Here is an 18,142-nt window from a genome sequence, read left to right on the forward strand (position 1 = left end):
TCGATATTATTATGGAGGCTTCCAGAGTTATGGCAGCTCCCGAAGGAAGGATTATCAGAGCAGTGGCCGAGAAGGAGACCGCCATTCATGTGACTACAGTGACAAGTGGTCCAACCGTAATTGTTAGGAAAGTTAGAAAGAGTTGAAGCACTGAATGCTGCGGAGCAGCCGAGCCAAGATTCCTACACGGATTAACCGTGAACTCCACGTTCCTAAAGGCGTCCATGTAGTGAACTTTCCTGCACGGACTAACCGTGAACTCCACGTTCCTAAAGGCGTCCATGTAGTGAATACTTCCAGGCCTCACCACCCAACCACCATGGAACCTGGCTTTCAGCTCGGCCTCCCGGGAAAAGTGCTGTAGATTTGTTTGAATTTGGGTTTTTGAGTACTACCCCTTGACCTTCATTAAAAAGAAACAAAAAGTAAAATCAGAGGGTGATGAGATGGAGTTTGGCTTGGCAAGAGTCCAACGGGGAAATTGAACATGTAAAGGGCAGGGACAATGTCGTGGCGTTGTCCAGAGTCAATTAACCTTGGAAATCTCTGTGGGTTGTAAAATTTTGTTGCTTTATTTTTGAGATGTTTATAATTGTTGGTCACAGGAATTGGTGATTTGGGGTTGTGAGTTTCTTTTTGTTTGTTTAAAGAGTTTGCCGGCAAAGAAAGTTTCGCTGTGTTCAAACTTTCTTTCTTGAGGGGGGGAAGTGTTATGGATTCGGCCCTTCCGTGGGTGTGGTTGTCATCCACTTATAACCTTGCTGGTGATGTAGTAATATTCTTATCGGGGTTGGAAAGGAAACGGCGGTTATTATTGTTTAAAGGAAATGGTTATTGTGGTGAAAAGGTTCAAAAGCGCTCCTGGTAAAAATGTGGCCGGAAATCAGATCGCGAGCCGGAAGACGGAGAGGGCGAAGAGGAAGAGGCGTGGAGAGAAGTAAAAAGACGAAATTGGTTGAAGCTCCGTACCGAGCGGGTCGAGCATACAGTGCGAGTGAACTTTGAGTCCTTGAAAGGAAGTTCATGCGATAGTTGATATCGCCGGAGTGCTGTGGAGCCTGCGTAGTCGGGTATCTGCATTGAGGTTCCGGAGTATCCTTGCCTCGAAGCCCCGGCTCGAGTGAAAGCCGTCCGCCATTTCGCCATGCGCGCTGCCTTCAGTGAAGGAGGTTTTTTGTCGCGTAGGCCAGGCATTATTCCCCGGTGGGTTGCCGGGGACGGCTGTGCCAGAAAGTGGCTTTTGGAGGATTATAAGGAGACTCGCTGATTGAACCGCAAACGTGTACGTCGGAGCGCGTCTTTGGGAGGTTTTCCATTCCACCGCTATTTTGCTGGGTGTTGGACCACGTGACCTCTGGGTTGCTTCGATCGTCCATCCCTCAATTGATTTTGATTGGATATTGATCCAATGATCGCTGGAGCGAATCGACCACCTTGGAGGCGTACAGAGACATTGGGGGAGTGCCGTGAGTTTGGGTTAAAGGACTAGATAAGGTGGTACCATCTTAAGATAGTGATTGTAGGGTGAATTGCTATTATTATTTGTATCGTGATTCCGGTGTGATTTATAATATATTATTGTTTGTTTTAACCCTTGGTGTGGTTTCATTTTTTTTTTTTTTTTTTTTTTTGTATACTGAATTGAGGCTCGTGAAAGAGCTGACATTTACTTCACAAACAAATCAACCAGACAAACAAAATATATAAAAAGAGGGAGCGGAAGACAAGAGAATGGGAAGCACACAAACACTTGAGAGCACACAACATTTAAGAGCAGGGAGATGTGTGGGAGGGAGAGGGCTTGGGGGGAGGAGGCGTGGGAAGGGGGGAGGGGGGGGGAGTATAAAACACAAGGACACCAAAGACTTCCAGGACAGAAGTTGGTATTTCAAAAAGTGGAATTGGGGTGAAATTATCGGGGATAGAAAAGATCAAGGTTTTGGATGGGGGAAGATAAGAGATTGTGGTGAACAGCTGTTTTAAAGACCTGGAGGGTGGAGTGGGATTGAAGAGAGTGAGGGAGTTTGTTCCAGAGGTGGGAGAAAAGGGGATTGAAGGAGTGAAGGTGAGCAGAGAGTCTTGATTTTGGCAGTTTAACCATAAGAGGGTTGCAGGCAGATCTTGTGCGACCTGTAGGAATATTTGTGGGACAGAGCCCAGAGAGAGCTGGGGGGGGCAAGGCCAGAGATGAGTCGGTAGAAGACGGAAAGACCACCAACCTGCCTGCGGTGAGTGAGTGAGAGGCCCTTGGAGTTTGCTTCATCGCGGGAGATTCCAATGATTCTGAATGCTTTGCTTTCAACAGCGTGAAGACAAGCTAGGTGTGAGGCAGGAGCACCAGCCCAGAGGGGAGAGCAGTATTCCATTGAGCTGCGGATGAAAGCCTTGTATGTGGTGAGGAGCTCAGGTGTGCCAAGGAAGGACTTCGCACGACGGAGGATGCCCAGTCGGCGACTGGCTTTGGAGGCCAGATTTGAAATGTGGTTTTCCCAGGAAAGATCATGGCAGATAGTGAGACCCAAAAGTTTGAGTGACAGAACTTCTTGGAGAGGATTATTCAGAAAGTAGATGGGAGGGTTGTCCAGTCGGTCTTTTCGGAGAGACATCGTAAGAGTGTGAGATTTGTCAGGATTGAAAGACATGTTCCACTTGTTTGCCCAGTCTGTGATTTTGTCCAGGTCTGCAGAGAGTGAGGAGGCTGCAGACTGCCGATCTGAGGGATGAAGAATGGAGCGACAGAGAGTAGAGTCATCAGCAAAGAGATAGAGAGGATTTTCAAGAGAGTCGGAGAGATCATTGATGAAGACCAGAAAAAGCACAGGGCCCAGAACACTGCCTTGGGGAACTCCAGCCTGAACAGGAAGAGGAGATGAGAGAAACCCATTCAGGGCCACACGTTGACTACGACTAGAGAGAAAGTCCGCCAGCCATGCGTGGAGATTTCCATGGATACCAACAGAGGAGAGTTTGGTGAGCAGAGATTATTGATTATTGATTGATTTCATTCTTGATCAATTATTGATCAATTATTGATTGATTTCAACCAAGGATAACATATCTCTCTGCCGGCAACCCTCTCGGGGTTCGGAGGTTTACCGAGACCAGGGGATAGGGGAGGACCCCATAACAGATGGAATACCGAGTTAATCTTCATGTTATGTGATGGAATACCGAGTTAATCTTCATGTTCTGTGATAGAATTCCGAGTTAATATTCATGTTATATGATCGAATACCGAGTTAAGCTTCATGTTCTGTGATGGAATACCGAGTTAATCTTCATGTTCTGTGATGGAATACCGAGTTAATCTTCATGTTATGTGATGGAATACCGAGTTATTCTTCATGTTCTGTGATAGAATTCCGAGTTAATATTCATGTTATATGATGGAATACCGAGTTAATCTTCATGTTCTCCGCTCATGGAATACCGAGTTAATCTTCATGTTCCATGAAGGAAATACCGAGTTGATCTTCATGATGTATGCTTAAAGAATAAGAGGTTAATCGTCAGCTTTTTTGATGGAATATCATGTTGATCTTTATGTTCCACTGTGGAATTGGCATACAAATGTAATCCTCATGTTTAATCATGGAACTGATGAACACCCCACTGCAGGTTGCTTGCTAAATTTCACCAAATGTCCCTGCTGAGTGAAAATGTGAATAAACATACCCAGTAACTATACATGCAGGATGAAAACAGTGACCTAATATGTATATATAATACCCAAAAGAATGTGAGGACCTAAAATACCCCAAGGACCCCGAACACCCAACATACCCAAAAGACCTAGAAGACCATGAAGACCCTTAAAAACCCCAAAGACCCAAAAAACCCTGAAGACCCAAAATAACCCAACGATCCTAAAGACCCAAAAGACCCCAAAGACCTCAATGATCGAAAAGATCCTTAATGACCCTGAACACCCAAATGATCATGATGACCCTTAAATACCCCAAAAACCCAAAAGCCCATGAGGACCCCAAAAGACTCAGATGACTCAAAAGAACCAAAAGACCCTGAACACCTTTAAATACCCAAAAATCCACAAAGACCCCATAAAAACCCTTAAATACCCCAAAGACCCAGAGGAAGCAAAATACCCCAAGGACCCAAAAGACCCAGAGGACTCAAGACCACGAGGACTCTGAAGACCCAAAATACTCTGAAAACCCTTAAAGGCACCAACAGCGTAAAATACCATGAAGACCCTTAAAGACCATGAACACCCAAAAGACCACAAAGACCCAAAAGACCCTTTAGACCGCAAATACCTTGTAGACCCAAAATACCCTGGGGAATTTCTAAGGGCCCCTGTCTTTATGCTGTTAAAGGAGATTCCTGTCAAACTCCCAAAATATTCTACGTTATATTGCAAACGAATTCACTTAGAACAGCCCGATGAAACCCGGTTATGTGCTTGTTCTCTATGAAGGCTAATATTTCTGAGAGAGGGAAAGTGAGGTGGTGGAGGGATGAATACATATTTTTGTTGGGACAGTTTCAGGACACACCAGGAAAGCCCTTCCTGTTCACGCCACTGCAGATAGAAAGGTAATGAGCATAACACAATGACGTTTTACATCAGCATGATAATATTTATACTGTAAGCTAAAGAACAATCACATCAGAACATTCATATATTCCAAGTTTCTTCTAAGTTGCAATTTAGGGAATTCACCAAAACACTCGAATTGAAGTTATTGAGGAGCTTATGCAATGCCTTGAAGTTGTAAATGAGGAATTCAAGAAACACACTTGTGCATGTAAACGCAAACACACACACACACACACACACACACACACACACACACACACACACACACACACACACACACCATGTATTCATAATATGAAGGAACGAGAGCAGCACTCTCGGTAGAGCGCATACCTCCGCCAGGCTGAGTTTTGTATCCCACTGATAGGCCGGATCTGGATCCAGACCTGAACCAAAAGCTAATCAAAAGCTTTTGTCACCTACCCAACTCATTCACCAGGTTTAGTCAGAATTTGTCTGTTTTTGTCCACAACATTTTGAGATACCTTGCGATATATAATTTCCCCCCACCTCCCAATGCTGAAGAATCACTTAAAAATCATAGTATCCTGATCCTTATCTTCACCAAAATCGAATGAATTTGTCCTTGTTACACACCCAACCTGTCCCCAAAGTTTCATCCGAATATGTCCATAACTTTTTGAGATATCCTGCTCACAGACAGACAAACAGGAATAAAAACATAACCTCCATCCGCCTTTGATGGCGGAATGCATCATTCCTCATGCAGAGTACAATCCGAAGAGATACGATTGATTTGTGAAAAGTCTTTGGTGCTTTCAGTGAAAAATGTTGTGCATTTTCCAGGCAAGATAGAAAATGATGCGAAATGTTTGAACAACTCACCCTAAAGGAACTCAATTCCCTCTTATGGCTTTGTCCACCATTAGTTGCAAAAGCCCCGGGGTTACTCTGTTATGGTCCTCGACTTCCAATAAGAAGATGCTCCAGCTTTGACAGGATATTTCACAGATGTCATCTTCAGCAAAACAACGAATGATCCTTGGGACAGATTGTGTCGCACTGGTTGGAACGACCTTTCGAGGCCATTTTCCCCCGCAGAGCAGGGGTTGGTCCTTTTCCGGGCACCTTGGTCCCCTTTTTGAAGCAATGTTTTATGGCCGGATACCATTCCTGCCGCCAACCCTGTTAGTCGCCTTTTGCGACACACAGGGAATTACCAGTGAACTGGTACTCAATTAGCCGACCTCGGAAGGATGACAGGCCGAGTCAACCCCGCTGGCACTAATTCAGCGATCGACCGGGATTCGAACCGAGGATCCTAGGATCCCAAGCCGGCACCCTAACCGCTAAGTGTCGCACTGGTTGGAACAATGTGATTGAAAGCTCTGACTAACGTCCGGTGTTATTTCTGCAGAAGTCGAGGCATGTGGAAGAGTGAAATGACAGCGATATTGACGGTGGCTCAAAGGGGAACTCGAAAGAGCAAAATATTGCGGACCTTCACCAGGACCTGTTTTGTGAGGCGTTCGTGTGGTTTTATAGTACGTACTTTATAGACGTACTCACAATCTAATTGTGCATACTTTATAGAGGTACTGTGTTGAAAAAGGATAACGTGGAATACTGGCCACCACGAAGTGGAGTTTGTGGCTTCGTTAGCACATTCTGTGCAGACAGACACAGACAGACAGAAAGACGACAAACAAACAGATTGAAATGTAATACTCTCTCCTCTGGCGAAGATACAAGCAGGCAAAAGTCACGGACACAACACGACCAAGTGGTTGACATGAATGAAGAGGATGAAGTTTAAACCTATATATATATATATATATATATATATATATATATTTATATATATATATGTATACATATATATATATATATATATATATATATATATATATATATATATGTATACATATATATATATATATATATATATATATATATATACATATATATATATATATATATATATATATATATATATATATATATATATATATATATATATATATATATATATATATATATATATATACATATAACCATAAATTGGAGTGGGAGTAGTTTGGGGCTGGACAGACGGACGGACGGACACTCCTGTTTTATAATATATATATATATTTACATATTTTATTCCAAAATACAATTACGTGTGTGAAAAAATAATAAAAGTTGTTGAAGTTGAAGTTGATAGTCAGTGAGATAGAAGAGATCATGGGTGGGCATGGGACAAAGCTTGGGGTGACATTCTTGAAGCACGATGGAAGTTCCAGAAATGAGAAGAGACTAGGGGGAGGAAGCCATATCTGGGTTTCCCGAAGAACATGTGCGATCCAATTTGGGGTGCGAGCGGGTGAGGAACAAAGTGAAGAGAGGCCAGAAGTGAAGAGATTATAAAACTGAGATGCCATCAATATTGGCTGCGGTGGGTGAGAAGCAGGTGACATGAAACATGACTGGCTGTGAGAGATAGGCCTTGAAGCTCAAAGGATTCTACCGTTTCCAGTGATTAGCGAGAGAGAGAAGCAAAAATTGGGGGTTGGACAGCCAATCCTTGTGGAGGCAGGGTAACCATGGTTGCCTTCACTATAGCTTCACTCACAACTAATCTGTTCATATTTGTCTCCGTATTAAATTATTCCACTGGTGGCATTTAAACTCACTGGGTTGGAGTCCACCGTTGTCGTTGCTCCGCACTTGCTGATTTGCGCATGAGCATCATCTTCTTTTATTTATTCTCCTTCTTCCACAGCGCAATTCTTCAAGCCTTTATCGAATCAGCGCTTCCAAATGGGCGCATTATCTTCGTAGACCGATGAAGTTGTACGTCACGCTCTGCCTACCAACAAGGCAGCGCATTTGCAACGCGTGTTTGATGATGGACCTTCATTTGAAGACCCGATAGTTCTCTGGTTGACTGAACACCACGGGATCTGCAAATTGCATTGCGCGTTCCTCATTACACCGTTATGAAGTTTAAAAATCGTAACTCACTGTTTAATTCCGGTTAGAAAATGGACGTTATGATCTCTCAATTAATTTCGAGGACAACGTGATGTAACCTTGCTGCGGAGGGTCCGACGTAGGACAAAGGTTGAGGCAAATTGGAGGCACTGGAGCCTGACGACTTGCGGATGTGGAGGTTTTCATGAAATGTGGCTCCAGGCGACTAAACGGATGGCAGCCGACACATTTGTATCCAAATCTATGAGGAGTACCGATTACTCCCTCTGCCCTTATACTCCCCCCCCAAGTTTTCAGTTTTTCTTCCTGAGAATATCCATCTTGTCCACCCCATGCATCCTTTCCTACCCCTCATTCCTCCCCACACTCATTGCTTGTCCAAGTCTCCCTCTATTTTGTCTTTCAACTCTGCTGTTGGTGTTTACCCCATCCCTCTCTACCGTTCCTTCCTGTTGCGTCCTGATCCGTTCCGAGTTCTTGCTCTTTCACGAGCATTGACTCTGTAAACAAAACAAAAATAATAACAATGATAAAATGTATGTACAAGTTTTGTTTGGAGGACATTAACCTCACTTCCTGAATCTTACCCCTTACCCCTTGTCTCCGAGCAGGTCTAGCGTAACCCAGAGATGTTGGGAACAGATGAAGAAAGAGGTCCATCTAGTAACTTCGATCCCAACCCCGACGGTCCAAAGAACAGCCCATCGTCTTGTATGATAGACAGCGATGGCTCTGCCAGCCACCTTCCTCATGCTATGGCACATCCGGTCACGTTCTCGGAGGACTGTCCTCCGGCCGATGGGCATAGAGGATCTTGCCGACAGAAAGCCAGCATCGTGTCATGGCGTGAAGGTGGCGAGGCATGGCATGGAGGAAGTACCACCTTGACGGGTGCCCGAGGCAGCGTGACCATGTTATCGAGCATCATGACTCGTAAGATGGTGAGATGATGCGGATTGCGCCTTGCTGAATATTCATTACAGCTGTGAATCCTAAAGAGTGTGTGTGTGTGTGTGTGTGTGTGTGTGTGTGTGTGTGTGTGTGTGTGTGTGTGTGTGTGTGTGTGCGTGAAGGGTTGCTTTTGGTCATTATTTCTGCTTCACATGACATCTGAAAGCCGACACTACCACTGACAAGTCTTCATTTTTAATAGCGGAGCGGTTCATTCTAGCTCATTCAGGAAACCACAATTTTTGAGCTTGTCATATCATTATAAACACAGAAGAGGCCAGTTGAAGCTCCGTATTCAAAAAACACAAAACACCATAAAAAAATTTTGTGTGTTTATTGAATTCCCAGCATCTATTGGGCTGTTCTGTATTTCTAATGAATATTATTGATCAAAATGCCTAAATTACCACATTAAAAGAGCCACGTTTGCCATTCCATCTCGATGTACAAACCAACCAGCACTCCAAATCATTATTTTGTTCAACAGGACCATAATAACGGGATCATTGGGCAGGGATGGTTTTGTGGAATTAATGACATGGAACCCTAAAAATAAACAAACATTTATTATCATATCTGTAGTCCGAATGAATTGCAGTCAGATAGATGAAAATATAATGCGTCATTTTTGTTGCTTCGGGCAAGCGAGTGAAAAGCAATCCTATTTAGGCAATTGTGTTTATACATTGTGACATGCCTACACACCATCTGAGAGGCAATCAGCCTGCGTTGACTTATGAATGATGAGATCCTTTTGGCTGAATCATTGTCTCAAAATCGGAAAGCATGGGAAGTGCGGGGGGTTGAGGACACTGCGGTCATGTGAAGATGTCCACAACGCATCACCACAACGTGTCAGAGTACCTGGCTAATGAAGATCTTTTGTACAAGTGTGACATGAAATGTAATTTGTTTATTCAAAACGGGGAATGTCTGTCCTCATTGGATTCTTTGCTCTCCAAGTCATGATCGCAGTGGTGCATTACAAGGCACAGGCCTCAGCAGCACTTGTCACAGCTTGAAACAGGAGTCGGATCAGTTGCTGTCACAGATCTTGTAGTTATGATCTGTCTAGCAAGGAAACACCACCATGGGTCCTAGCTCCACAAGGACTTCACTCCCATTTTTTCTCTCTATCCCTATCTCTCGAGTTCAGTGTGGACCTCAATACACCAGGACCAATCGAGAAGCTTTCTGATGACCCATTGCTACTCAGGTCCGCACATGCGCTGTGCAGGGTATGATCTCACACTCATAATCAGGTGAAGTTAATCACGTGTCCATTGAATTAACTTCCCAAAGATGGACAGAATGTGGCTCCATTTCAATCCCATAATGGTCACGCTTCCATCACCAGCAGTGAAGCCACACGTCTGCTGGTTACGACTCACCCTGTACAATCGAATTCAACCGGATAACAAGAAGATAAATAGAAAGTAAACACTTAAAAAAGCAGATCTGTACTTTCTAACGAGAGGGGTGGCCGGAGGGGGCGTCGGAGAAGGGTCTTTTATTGCAGGAAAAAATAATTACATAAGAAGAAAGTACTTCCTTGTCCAAATGCAAGTACAACTACAAAGCATCTGCTTTGTACTCGAACTAATCTTAACAAAAACAACACCTCAAAAAAAAAAAAGGAAAATTTCTGAGTTTGTGTTTTCCATGTTTTCTTAATAAAGGATTGTTAAAACATTGGTGAAAAAAGCAAAATGGTAAATGAAAGAAACACAGGAGCGATTGCAAGACCCGGCCTTCCCATGCTGCCCAGCAGATGATTAGACAGCGATGGCAGCGCTGCTCGCTGCCATACGTACCTGATGTACCTGCTGCCATCGTACCGTACCGTACCGTACGTGATGTACCTGATGTACCGTACCTGATGTACCTGATGATGTACCTGATGTACCTGATGTACCTGATGTACCTGATGTACCTCGTACCGTACGTGATGTACCTGATGTACCGTACCTGCTGCCATCGCTGATGATTAGACAGCGCTGCTCGCTGCCATACGTACCCACTTATAAGGCCTATTTATACTCGTGCTGTATGGGCTAATCAAACAAAAGTTACTTTAAATTTCATTATTTTGTCGGTATTTTATAACTTTTTTCAATTGAAGTAATTCTGCTCCTTTTCGAATTGTTATTTATTTTTCAGAGTGATGCAGGAGATGAGAACCAAGCAAGGGGGAACTGGTCCAACAAGATGGATTTCATCTTGTCCATGGTGGGCTATGCAGTAGGACTGGGGAACGTTTGGAGGTTTCCTTACCTCGCTTTTCGCAATGGGGGAGGTCAGTATCTCCACAACTCGCCCCATTTTCCTTAACTTACATTCTTGACTTTCCATCCACATTATATCTGGTTTCTTCTTTCTTTTTTTCCATTTCATGATTACTCGCTTGAGAAACTACACCACCCAGCACTAAACCCTCATTCTGTCTGTCCAAAATGGAAATTGAAAGCTTGTCTTTTTTACAGCTTCCTCCCTTAATCAGCTCCAATGGAATATTACATGCCTGCTCATGCAGTTCCTCTAAGATTTGGAGGAATCATTCCAAATTTATGATTTTCCTACCCCTGCGTACAATGGGACGAGGTGTTATGAAGAAGAGTCTGGTTTTTCAACCTATAAACTATGGAGTATTATTCATTCACTGTTGAGAAGACATGGTCAACTTAGACTACACTCTGTTCCTTGTTATAGTAAATATTTACCTTTCCGTGGCTTGGAAAAAGATTGATGTTCATGACAAAATTATTTATATATATATATATATTAGCCATAGTAAGGTTGTGGATGTAATGTGAACTTTAGAATATATTCTGAATTTATATATACTATACAGTGCATTCAGAAAGTATTCAGATCCCTTCACTTTTTTCACATTTTAAACTCAACTGGACTATGTCCAGCTGAGTTTTTGTCGACACCCAGTGTTCGTCGTCCGTCTGTCGTCTGTCTGTCTGTCTGTCGTCTGTAAACAATTCGACGTCTACGCTCTAAAAGTCACAAATATTGATCAATTTTGATGAAACTTGTTAAGCAGCATCTTTAAGACATAAACTAGTTTGGGATTGCATTTGGGATTTGATGAATGAATACTTAAACCCTGTTGAACACTGTGGTGAAAATGTACCAAAGTTGAACCCAGGTGTGATGCTCACTTAAACCGCTGGGCGGTGTCTATAAGACCTCGGACGTCCGCGACTCGAGGCCACTCCTGCGACTTTATACAATGACATGTAGAATTGAATGGTACGTACCCACTTATATTCTAGGCTTGCTTGCATTGACTGATATATCCAATCTTTCTCATATGATGCCTTGATCCTGACATATATATTGCATGGTGTATTTTACAGGATGATGTAAAGATCTTATTGAGATTAAACCTATCTATGGGACGAGTTGTGGATTTGGTTGATTTTCACAACACTTAATCTCAATAAGATCTACGGAAATGGTGGGACACGAGTCTGGCGATGGCCGGATGAATGCAGATCTCAGACGAGCGTTTACCGACATTCTCCGCGCTCCTGCGAGGCCCACCTCGGAGAGGAATGACCGGCGGAGGACCCGTCGAGCTAGCTCCAGCTACGGAGCTCCGACTACTCTCGCTGCCGGTCTGCTTCGAAAGGACCGGATGCGATGGGACCTCGCAAGCCTTTTGCGGGACCGCGTCGTCAAAGCGCGAACTGCTCTCCTGAGGCCCGAACGCCGGAGCAGGCGTGACGGACTCCGGCAAGATGCCTGGAGAACGATGCTACTGGGCAACGTCCTGCGGCCGAAACCCCGTCGGAACGACGGACCCGCTTGGAGCCGACGGCCTACCCGACCAACTGATTTGCATGCCTCGGCCCGAGATGAGATGTCCACGCGAGTGTTCACGACTCCCTTGACTGTCATGCGGCACTCGGCCGGCCTACCCGACCGATCGCTGCTCGGAAGCACCTCCACGCGCAAATCGCGCGCGCGGCACCCGTCGCGTGCACTACACTGTGCCCGACCGATCGCTGCTCGGAAGCACCTCCACGCGCGAATCGTGCGTGCTGCACCCGTCGCGTGCACTACTCTGTGAGGCCTACGATTCCGATCGCTGCTCGGAATCACCTCCTCCCACGCGACGCTGCACGCTGCAACCGTCGCGTGCACTACTCCGTGAGGCCTACGATTCCGATCGCTGCTCGGAATCACCTCCTCCTACGCGAAGCCGCACGCTGCGCCCATCGCGGGCACCACTCTGCGAGGCCGGCGATTCCAATCGCTGCACGTCGGAATCACCTCCTACACACGAATCGCGCACTGCCCCATCGCGGGCACAACCCGACCAATCGCTGCTCGGGGGAATCACCTCCTACGCGCAAATCGCGCACTGCGCCCTTCGCGGGCACCACTCTGCGAGGCCGGCGATTCTGATCGCGGCTCGTCAAAATCCCACCTACATGTGGCTACTCAACGAGGCCGGCGAACTCCGCTGCCCGGAATCGCCTCAATGGAGGCTCGCTTGGCACCATTCGAGGACTCGCCGCAGCACGGATGAGTTTCTAAGGACGTCGAGCGGGACCTTCATAGCCTTTCACGGCACTCGGGCTTATGCTTATGATAGATGATCGTATACCATATGTATTCTATATGACTAACTATGTCTAAAACTCCGGACAAAACACGGCCCGAAAGCTACACAAACGAGACGCTACTTCAGGGCGTGATATGTATTCAGGGCGTGATATGTATTCGATCCTTTGACCCGAAAGCTAAACAAACGAGACGCTACTTCAGGGCATGATATGTATTCGATCCTTTGACCCGAAAGCTAACAAACGAGACGCTACTTCAGGTCGTGCAGTTTATCGCTGCCAAGCATGCTCGCCCACTCGACTCGGCGTGCTCGCCCTCTCGACTCGGCGTGCTCGCCCTCTCGACTCGGCGTGCTCGCCCTCTCGACTCGGCGAGCCGCACTTGATCAACGGGCCGAGCTTGACTTTCGGTTTCCCTCGTACGCAGTGCGCCCTAGATAATACATTTCACTCGTCGGCCGGGTTCGTATTTCGTACACCAATCTCGAGCCTGCTCGAATGCTGGTGCCCAATGGACGCGAGACTATAGATTTCGGTGTGCTACTTTACTCCTTCTGGGAATACCGCTCAGCTGGAACTCGCCGTCAAACCCGCCCGCACGCGCCCGAACCAATTGATGACGTCATCGACTAAATCACGCGTTTGCTCTACAGCGCCATTAACTGCTTCCCGCGCTTGCGTCATCAGAGTACGTCTACCTGAGTTCGTCTACCTGGGTACCTCTACAGATAGCAGAAATACTCAATCTGACCGCCCCTGCCCGAAAGTGCGTGTCATAACGTGGCGACCTTCGAGGGCGACTAGCCAACATCGAGGACTTATGCCGTTAATCGATAAGGCACGGGGCATTTGGGAGTGCACGGTGACCCCCATGAGACGGTAACATTGAGCGTTGCGCCCGACTCCCTTGTCTCCTGAGCAAGCCACGTGGGCACCGGCCCGCCGGATCGCCCTTGACTCTGGGCTTGTTGCTTCTAGGACAGGTCTCTTGGCTCGCCTCCACGACACATTTCGAGACTGAAAAGACGCCTCGCCCGGCCGCTGCCTGTTTGCGTTCCCTCTGACCCAGACTGTGAAGGTCGCTCGACTTCGGTACGCGGTGCGCGGCTGCTATCTCAAAATTAACAACGGGGGGGGGGGGGGGGGGGGGGAGGGATGGATGAGTGAGGGGGTGAGATGATGGTCCATCCATCCGGGCCATCCTCTCGGTATGTCGATCCATCCATCCGGGCCATCCTCTCGGTATATCCTCTCAGTATGTCGATAGGACGGGCCATGGATGGCCAATCCATCCGGGACGTTTTCCATTTCTCGATCTCGACGTTTTCTCAATCCATCCGGGACAATCCCTCCGGGACGGTAGCCGGTATAGCCGCATAGTCAATAGGATGGGCCATGGATACAATCCATCCGGGACGTTCTCTCGGTAGCCGGTAGCCGGTATAGCCGATCTTCTCAGATCCTCTGAGCGCTGTGCTGCAGGACGGGAATGCGGAGATTCTGCGCGCTTCGCTGGGAAGGCGCATTTCGCTCGTTTTGTGCATCGTCGTAATCTGCCATGCCGGTCGTTCGGGCAGCCTTCGGAGGGCACTCGTGGCAAACGTTTTGCTTGTAAAACTATTTGCCGGAGCTTGTAATTCGTACGCGCTGCCGTGAGAGGGCGCTCGAGTCTCGTGATTTCAAAAAGGGGACTCCGGGGTATCGTGTAACTCTCGTTATGGCTCTCGTCGGTTCTCTCCCTCGGCAATTCCATGACATGGATCTAACGTGGATCGACCATGTACCCTTGGGAGCCATAGCAGGTACAGACTTACTGTAATGGACTTACTGTAATGGCCTCCTGTCATGTAATCTTACTTACTGTTACAACTCCTAGGCCGGTACAGACTTACTGTAATTGACTTACACTGTAATGGCCTCCTGTCATGTAATCTTACTTACTGTTACAGCTTACTGTAAAGAGGCTTACTGATTTACACATCTTCCACATCGACACATCTTCCTGTAATGTGTTGCATTGCGACGAATAGACATGGCTTACTGATTTACACATCTTCCACATCGACACATCTGCCTGTAATGAGTTGCATTGCGACGAATGGACATTCGCTCTTCGACAAGGTACACCTTACATGCAAGGTACACCTTATGTAATGAGTTGCATATCGACAAGGTACACCTTGACAGCGAGCACACCCAAGGTACACCTTATCCAGCACATAGGCCTGTGAGACTAGACTATTGTGACCCACAGGCTCATGGTCTGCCGGTATCGGACATGTTTGCTAACCAGGCTATGAGTGCGCCTCGGGAACATCTGCCGTCCCTCCCTTCGCCTGATACACCCCTGCCTGAAGCGGTGAGGGCACTGAGGTGCCCCTCCGACACCTGCCTCCAGCGGCTACTCCGAAGCAGGGGACTCCGGGTTTGGGGACGTCGTACCCGGTAGTTTCCGAACCTGTGCTGGCAGGGTAATTCGCCACACTGACCGTTACGGATGGACCGACTGACCTGTAATAATGATAATGGATTTATTTCATATAGCGCTTTCCAGGAAGCCCTGAAGATGCTTTGACAGAGTGCGAAACATAAAACAATTGCGCAGAGACAAGAATCAATAGGAATATTTCTTTGACACCCCAATAATGATATAATGACTTCCTCTACCCATTAATGCTGACGCGCGCTCGCTTCCTGCCTAGTGGCAGCATAGTTCTAACGGCGGGGAGAATGTGGTGAAAATGTACCAAAGTTTAACCCAGGTGTGATGCTCACTTAAACCGCTGGGCGGTATCTATAAGACCTCGGACGTCCGCGACTCGAGGCCACTCCTGCGACTTTATGCAATGACATGTAGAATTGAATGGTACGTACCCACTTATATTCTAGGCTTGCTTGCATTGACTGATATATCCAATCTTTCTCATATGATGCCTTGATCCTGACATATATATTGCATGGTGTATTTTACAGGATGATGTAAAGATCTTATTGAGATTAAACCTATCTATGGGACGAGTTGTGGATTTGGTTGATTTTCACAACAAACACATCTATTGAAATATTCAACATATCTTGATTCAATACCATACATGTATATTGTTTGACCAAGTCTTTCTAAATAAATTCAACTCTGAAATCTGAGAAAAGTAATTGTAGTTTTACTTTTCATGCCTCACTTAAAACTCAATTTTTTTCTAGTTTCCTGTTTAAACATGAGATACCTTCAGCGTTACTGTACCTCTTTAGCACATATAAACTATATAGTTTGTGGTTCTATTATGCATATTCTAACCATATTGATATAGACCAGTTGAGTTCAGGTTCCCTGGAACCTCTTGTGTTATATTGCAGCCTTATGCTGAAATCGTTTAAATTCATTTTTTCCCTCATCAATCTACACTCAATACCCCATAATGACAAAGAGAAAACAGGATTTTAGAAAGTTTTGCAAATTTATTAAAAAGAAAAAACTGAAATATCACATTTACATAAGTATTCAGACCCTTCGCTATGACACTTGAAATTTAGCTTAGGAGCTTCCCATTCAGGCACCATTCTGTCTGTCTTGTTTCACAGAATCTTGTTTCTCACACTCTGAGAGTCCTTTAGATGCTTTTTTGCAAACTCCAAGCGGGCTTTCATGTGTCTTTCACTGAGGAGAGGCTTCCGTCTGGCCACTCTGCCATAAAGCCCAGATCGGTGGAGTCGTGCAGTGAAGGTTGTCCTTCTGGAAGTTTCTCCCATCTCCACACAGGATCTCCGGAGCTCAGCCAGAGTGACCATCGGGTTCTTGCTAACCTCTCTTACCAAGGCCCTTCTCCCCCCGATTGCTATGTTTGGCTGGGCGGCCAGCTCTAGGAAGAGTCCTGGTTGTTCCAAACTTCTTCCATTTAAGAATTATGGAGGCCACTGTGCTCTTGGGAACCTTCAATGCAACAGAGATTTTTTTTGGCTTCCCCAGATCTGTGCCTCGACACAATCCTGTCTCTGAGCTCTGCAGGCAGTTCCTTCGACCTCAAGGCTTGGTTTTTGCTCTGATATGCATTGTCAGCTGTGACACCTTATATAGACAGATGTGTGCCTTTCCAAATCATGTCCAATCAATTGAATTTACCACGGGTGGACTCCAATCAAGGTGTAGAAACATCTCAAAGATGATCAAGAGAAATGGGAGGTACCTGAGCTAAATTTCAAGAGTCACAGCAAAGGGTATGAATACTTATGTCAATGTGATATTTCAGTTTTTTCTTTTTAATAAATTTGCAAAACTTTCTAAAATCCTGTTTTCTCTTTGTCATTATGGGGTATTGAGTGTAGATTGATGAGGGAAACAATGAATTTAAACGAATTCAGCATAAGGCTGCAACATAACAAAATGTGAAAAAAGTGAATGGGTCTGAATACTTTCTGAATGCACTGTATGGTACAGAGCTGTGAATTGGAGGTTCAGGCTTTGGTTCTGGTTCAGGGGTGTGGAGGGGGTGGGGGGGGGGGGTGAGCAGTTGTGGGGAGGGTATTTTTGCCATAGGGTTGGGAAGGGGAGGCTGAGTACTTGTGGTTTGGGAAGGTGGGTTGATGATGGGGTTTGTGAGGGGGTGGGGGGAGAATTGCAAGATGCAAGACGTTTTTATGTTTGACTCACCAGGGGCCTTCCTCATCCCATACTTGGCTATGCTTGCTTTTGCTGGTCTTCCCATCTTCTTCATGGAGGTGGCAATCGGCCAGTTTGCCAGCCAGGGACCCATTTCCGTGTGGAAAGCAATTCCTGCCTTGCAAGGTTCTATTTTTCTTCCCAATATGTGGTGCAACATTGTCATTGGAAGTGAATTTGCATGAAATAACGAGCTTGTCAGAATTTCACAATCGGCTAATGATATGCAATGACAAACAGGTTGTGGTGTTGCCATGGTGATCATCTCCATCTTAATTGCGATCTACTACAACATCATTATCTGCTATACACTCTTCTACCTCTTTGCTTCCTTCACGAATGTGCTGCCTTGGGGCTCCTGTTCAAATGATTGGAACACTCCTTTTTGCCGTGCCAAGGAAAGTGCTTTGGGTATGTTGTTATTCACTCAATCATTCCATAATTGATATAATCACA

The 18,142-nt window shown here is 45.8% G+C and overlaps 1 protein-coding gene across 1 annotated transcript; it reads left to right on the top strand.

Annotated features, from left to right (window-relative positions):
- The first annotated feature begins 8,115 nt into the window (after window positions 1-8,115).
- Window positions 8,116-18,132, top strand: LOC144893058 (sodium- and chloride-dependent glycine transporter 2-like). The gene is made up of 4 exons (XM_078782680.1): window positions 8,116-8,439; window positions 10,610-10,745; window positions 17,681-17,812; window positions 17,927-18,132. Exons 1-4 carry the CDS (start codon window positions 8,128-8,130, stop codon window positions 18,130-18,132), a joined length of 786 nt encoding a protein of 261 aa, XP_078638806.1. The 5' UTR covers window positions 8,116-8,127.
- Window positions 18,133-18,142: the final 10 nt, after the last annotated feature.

This window comes from Myxine glutinosa, chromosome 7 (genome assembly GCF_964187855.1).
Source record: "Myxine glutinosa chromosome 7, kmMyxGlut1.1, whole genome shotgun sequence".
NCBI classification, from domain to species: Eukaryota; Metazoa; Chordata; class Myxini; order Myxiniformes; family Myxinidae; genus Myxine; species Myxine glutinosa.